Source organism: Ipomoea triloba, chromosome 1 (assembly GCF_003576645.1).
Source record: "Ipomoea triloba cultivar NCNSP0323 chromosome 1, ASM357664v1".
Taxonomy (NCBI): Eukaryota; Viridiplantae; Streptophyta; class Magnoliopsida; order Solanales; family Convolvulaceae; genus Ipomoea; species Ipomoea triloba.
In genome coordinates, this window is record NC_044916.1 from 31851968 (window position 1) to 31858140 (window position 6173).

The window sequence follows — 6173 nt, forward strand, 5'->3', positions numbered from 1 at the left end:
AAAAAATAAAAAAAAAAAAAAAACAAAAAAAAACCCCCCCCCCCCCCAAAAAAAAAAAAAACTAGAAACAGTCGCGGCAACTGGTTTCCGCGAAACTAGTCGGCAACTGGTTTCGATACCAAAGCAGACGAGGCGGTCGCGTGAAGACGATGCAAATGAGAAGGGTAAAGTTTCGGAAAATGACTCCTGGAAAAAATTTCTTGAAAAAATGACTCCATTTTCCATTGCCTGAAGCCTTATTTTCATTTGACCCCATTTTCCCCTCACTTGCCAAACACTGAAAACCCGAACCATAAATCATTTTCCGGATTTTCAAACACAACCTTGATTGAATAAAAAACTTACTCTCAATTTTTACTCTCACTTATATTCAAACTTGAAAAAAAACACTCATATATACTATTAATAGTATAGATATTGATGGTATTACCATATTTTAATGTACAATTATATTACGAATATAAATTGTATTACCATATTTTACAATATTACGTAAAATATAGGAGTATTTTGGGCGGAAAATTAAAATTGATAATTTTATTTTTATTAATAGTATAGATAGATATATTATATTAATCACACAAAATTTTATTTTTATTTGTATATGTTATGAACATACATACCTTGCCAAATATATGAAAATATAACTATATTATTATATTGTATATTACTGTTTTTTTATCTGAGATTCTTTTTAATTTTGTTTATTTAAATTCATGATACTATAATTTATTTCATGCACTATCTTCAAAAATAATTTATTTCATGCATTACATTGGTTATTTTATAATCAATTTTTTTTTACAGAGCTCTAAATCTCTAATCACAGCTCCCGTCCTCTCAAGATTCTAATCGTCTTGTTACATAATTATCTTTCTGTTGGCTCGTCAACTTTGTTTTTTTGTCAGGTTATATGGAGTGGTTTACGTACCATTCTTTTTTATTCAGAATGATCTGTATGTAGGGTATTATTTAGTTAATGACTTGATGAAGTCTGTTATTATTATCTTTAAAAATAAAAAGAATCTCAAATAAAAAAATTTAAAACAAGAAGAATACCGAGTAAAAGGCAAGACCAAAACCCTAGTCTAACACCCACCCTATAAGTCTTATAACGCCAACAGCAGTCTGGTATCTATTCCGCCACTCTAACGCTACTCTCTCCCTTTCTTCCTCGCAAAATCGCCGGCGGTGCTTCATTTGCTCTATCAAGCCCTCAATCAGTTTTTGTTAACATGGGGAAATCCGATAACAAAAACGCACAGCAGCAGCGGCAGAACGCCGCTGCAGCTGAAGACGAGATGGATCCAACGGTAACACTTGCTCCTCTCGCCCTCCCTCTTCAATTTCTGCTTACATGTTTTTGTTTTTGATTTTGTTTTGAGTTGTTGTGCAGCAATACTTTGAGAACAGGTTGAAAGCACTGGCGGCTCAGAAGGAAGCCGGGGTGAACCCGTACCCTCACAAATTCCAGGTCACCATCTCTATTCCGGAGTACGTTGAGAAATATCAGGGATTGGAAAGTGGGGAGCACCGTGAAGACCAAGTCGCTATAGCTGGTATTTTGTTAGTCCCGAATGAATTGGAACTTGGAAGTGTTGTAGAAACACCTGCCACATGTTCTTAATTTCACTATATCTGTAATGGTTTTTTACTAATGTTTGGAATTTGTATAATGGAAAGGTCGAATTATGACCAAACGTGCCTCTTCGTCCAAGCTGCTTTTCTATGATTTGCACGCCGAGGGTGCCAAAGTTCAAGTTATGGCCAATGCAAGGTACTGAAATTCACACTGTGCTAGGACACGTGATTGATTGGTCTTAGAAGAACTACTGCATGTCTATACAAATTTGATTTTCTGATTGTTAGTTTGTCCCATAAAAGTTTAGTTTTTTACTTCATAACTTGTTTAAACAATTCATTTCTTAATATGAGCTTCTTAAGTCTTAATATCTGAGCTGTGCTTGCTTTACTTTCCTTCCTATTGTTCTACATTCACATTGCTTTTTACCTCCATTAATTAGAAACTCGCATTTTATGTCTTTAGGGAATCTGAGTTGGGTGAGGAGGGGTTTATTAAACTTCACTCTGCTGTGAAGCGTGGAGATATTGTTGGTGTTGTTGGATCTCCAGGTTTGTAACTCACTCTTTATAGTTCTTTATCACATATTCTACCTTGCGAGCATCAATGCTTCTTGTTTCGTACTGATTGTATCATCCTCACTTTAGAGGGTTAAACTAAATATTTAGTTCTCTTCATTACATGTTATGATGATGCCATTCTACATCTTTGTTGATGAAATGTTTTCCTAATAATTTTGACTATTATCAGGAAAGACAAAAAGGGGAGAGCTCAGTATTTTTCCAAAATCATTTGTAGTGTTATCTCATTGTCTTCATATGATGCCTCGACAAAAGGGTGCCCAAACTGAAACAACCAAGGTCTGAATATCTTGTTTTCTATGGACCTGAGTACTTCAAGATGTGTTTGTTACATTTTATTTTGTTTTGCAGAAAACTGATGTGTGGGTCCCTGGAAGTGGTAGAAATCCAGATAGTTACATATTGAGAGATCAGGTAGAGTTTCTTTCCTACTTCATTTTCTTCTCTGCATATGTGTTTATATGCATCTGCAGCTAGTGAGTCTGGAGCTTTTCATTCAGGAAACACGCTACAGACAGCGCTATTTGGATTTGATGCTGAACATGGAGGTCCGACATATCTTTAAGACCAGGGCAAAGATTATTACTTACATAAGAAGTTTCCTTGATAATATTGGTTTCTTGGAGGTTAGTATCCTCTCTAATTGGATTCAATAAATCTTTAATCAATGTCCTTACCCTCTTTATCTATTGATCCACTTTCTCATTTAACCATTTAAAAGGTTGAAACTCCCATGATGAACATGATTGCTGGAGGAGCAGCTGCACGCCCATTTGTTACTCATCATAATGACTTGAATATGAGGCTTTTCATGCGCATTGCTCCTGAACTTTATCTTAAGGAGCTAGTTGTTGGTGGGCTGGATCGTGTCTATGAAATTGGGAAGCAGTTTAGGAATGAGGGAATTGACTTGACCCACAATCCTGAATTCACTACTTGTGAATTTTATATGGCTTATGCAGATTACAATGACTTGATGAGTCTTACTGAGAAAATGCTCAGTGGTGAGTGGCAATGTTGTGTCTTTAAAGTATATGGTTTTTTCACCTCTTGGAATATCATTTAACAAATTATTGATGTATAGGGATGGTCAAGGATCTTACTGGTGGCTATGTAATTAAGTATCATGCAAATGGCGTAGACAAAGACCCAATTGAGATTGACTTCACACCTCCATTTAGGTCACTACTTTTGTACATTGTTAACCTATATCACTGCTTTACCTGTGTGACAGTGATTTAAGTATTTTCATCTGTTTTTGTATGTGCAGAAGGATTGACATGATTGAAGAGTTGGAGAAGGTAGCAAATCTCAGTATACCCAAGGATCTTGCAAGTGATGAAGCTAACAAATATCTGGCAGATGCATGTGCAAAGTTTGAGATAAGATGTGCTCCCCCTCAGACTACAGCAAGATTGCTTGACAAAGTAAATCTATTGACCTTTAGACTTCTCCCTTGTTTAGTGCTATTAATTGAGTATTCTTTAGAAAATTGCTACTGGTAATTTAGTTCTTGAAGATAATGTTTCAACTTGTCTTTGAGAATTGACATGATTTTTCCCTGTACAATTCAAGATGTGAAGCTTTATGTTCAAGATCCTTGTGCAATATAAAAAACATGGATAATTTTCTTTCTAGTGATTCTTGCATGTTTGTGCCAATTTTTTCATTTAAATAAAATGAACATAAAATAGGATGCTGAAGAATTGCTTTTCAGTTTATTGGTACATTATAAAATGTAATCAATTGAAAGAATTAATTACATGTTGGTCTTAGTTGGTAAAGAAACCACATATGCGGAGTATTTTGTAAGCTATTCTGGTTTTGTTAATTTTTGAGTTCTGAGCTCCTCTAACCCAAGCAGAAAAACTGATGAGTGGGTGAGTCAGTTCATACCCCATAAGTTACCTTTGTCTTCTGATCTAGTGTAGTGTTCCCAATATTTAGGTTTCTTTTGTTTGGCCGTGTTTTTAATATTTATTTTTATGTTGATTTACCTGTTTGTTGCCATTATATGTTCTGAATTCTCTAATTTCTTTTTATTTGGTTCACAGTTTATACATGAACTAGACATCTTTCAAAACCTGGAGTTGTCTGCTGTATTTACTTACTATGTCCCAATTCTTATGGATTTCTCATATCTTTAAATGCAGCTTGTTGGACACTTTCTTGAAGAGACATGTGTAAATCCGGCTTTTATCATCAACCATCCAGAGATAATGAGTCCACTTGCGAAATGGCATAGGTCAAAGCCTGGATTGACTGAACGCTTTGAGCTGTTTATCAACAAACATGAAGTATAATTTCTCTTTTAACTCTCGATGTCAATACAATTTTAATCATGAAACATGTTGTTACCTACGCATTATGTCTCTGATTTGACAGCTTTGCAATGCGTACACCGAGTTGAATGATCCTGTTGTTCAACGGCAGCGTTTTGCTGATCAGCTCAAGGTACAATAAAAAAGTTTAGCATCTATTATATTGGGTTAAAAGATTTTTCATGCACTAGAATTCCTAAGAGTGTATTTCATACCAAATGCAGGATCGTCAATCTGGTGATGATGAAGCAATGGCTTTGGATGAAAATTTCTGCACAGCTCTTGAATATGGATTGCCTCCAACAGGTGGATGGGGATTGGGTATTGATCGATTGGCTATGCTGTTGACTGATTCACAAAATATCAAGGTTAGAGCTATACTAATTCTTTTCTTTGTGGAATGAAGAGTTAGTTTTGTTTCATATTGACTTCTCTCTTCGTTCTCACATCTTTCTTTGACATTCACAGGAAGTTCTACTCTTTCCTGCTATGAAGCCACAGGAAGAAGCTTCGGCGAAAGAAAGGTGCTGATTTTCTCCAATTCAAGCTTGCAGTTTGTATTAACAGTGTTGTTAATTGTTAATTTGTAATTTGATCTGTTACTTGGATATTGTGCTGACTGATTAACTGACTGATTGATCTCTGAAATGTTTTTTATTTCTCATGGAGAGTTTTTATTACTTTTTTCTAGCCAAAACAAGCCAGGTGAACCCGCCAAGGCTAAGGATGATGCACAAACCAAACCACAGGATGGCGGCGCAACTCGAGGTTAATTTTTAAAATATGCCTGATTTTTGTTCTTTCTATTTATTCTGCCTATAATTCCTGTATAGCATGATTAGTTTTCATAACCTTGTTCTTCATGTGACATGTTGACTTCTGAAATGCAGCAGCGTGATGCCTGGTGTTGTGCTGAATGTCATTCTGAATGCTCAAGTGAAATGGAAGAATTTGAGTCACACATGAGGGTGATTATTACAATTTTTTTGGTGTAGTTTACTCTGTATTTTTTAAAATCTATTTTTAATGACACTATTGTTCTATGCACAAACTGAAAGCTTATATGTTATCAGCACTTATCTGAGTATTTAACTATCACTAGGCATTTCTATTGTATATCACCGGGTTAGTACTCCACTTGGTATCATAACCAATCACATTTTATTTATTTTTAGAGAATAGAGAGACGGTTTATTTTGGGATATACTACGTACCATTTTTTTTTAATTGAGATCAAATATCACCAGCTTATTGCCCTCCGAATAATTTGCAAAGTAAATATAACAATTGAATAAACAAGCTTTACCAAAGCCAGAATACATGACATAAACAGAGTACATGAAGTTCTACACGAATAATTCACAAAGTAAATTTAACAAATTTATTAAACAAGGTTGACCAAACCCAGGGGACATGACATAAACAGAGTACATGAAGTTCCACATAAAATATTAAACACACTGGTTTCATAAACACATAATTCAAAAGCTACTAGCAGCAATTCAGCATAACAACTCAAATACTTTGACTTATTGGTAGTGGCGGTAGCTTATTGCCCGTTGGAGGATCATAAGGGTCATGGGGAGAATGCGGTGGGAACGGATGTGGAGGCGGGTCGTGGGGAGGATGTGGAGGCGGGAGGGGTGGATGCGGTGGGAAGGGATGTGGAGGCGGGAGGGGCGGGTGAGG

The 6173-nt window shown here is 35.7% G+C and overlaps 1 protein-coding gene across 2 annotated transcripts; it reads left to right on the forward strand.

Moving 5' to 3' along the window:
• The first annotated feature begins 1110 nt into the window (after nucleotides 1-1110).
• LOC116029047 (lysine--tRNA ligase) lies at nucleotides 1111-5688 on the forward strand. 2 transcript variants are annotated; one of them, XM_031270937.1, is made up of 16 exons: nucleotides 1111-1313; nucleotides 1397-1559; nucleotides 1684-1777; nucleotides 2048-2133; nucleotides 2333-2442; nucleotides 2515-2577; nucleotides 2664-2789; nucleotides 2885-3167; nucleotides 3248-3344; nucleotides 3434-3590; nucleotides 4317-4460; nucleotides 4549-4617; nucleotides 4709-4852; nucleotides 4953-5008; nucleotides 5176-5252; nucleotides 5378-5688. In XM_031270937.1, exons 1-16 carry the CDS (start codon nucleotides 1236-1238, stop codon nucleotides 5380-5382), a joined length of 1752 nt encoding a protein of 583 aa, XP_031126797.1. In that variant the 5' UTR covers nucleotides 1111-1235; the 3' UTR covers nucleotides 5383-5688. The 2 variants fall into 2 exon arrangements, with proteins under 2 accessions (XP_031126797.1, XP_031126791.1); XM_031270931.1 differs by having other exon boundaries at nucleotides 1112-1313; nucleotides 5375-5688.
• The last annotated feature ends 485 nt before the right edge of the window (nucleotides 5689-6173 follow it).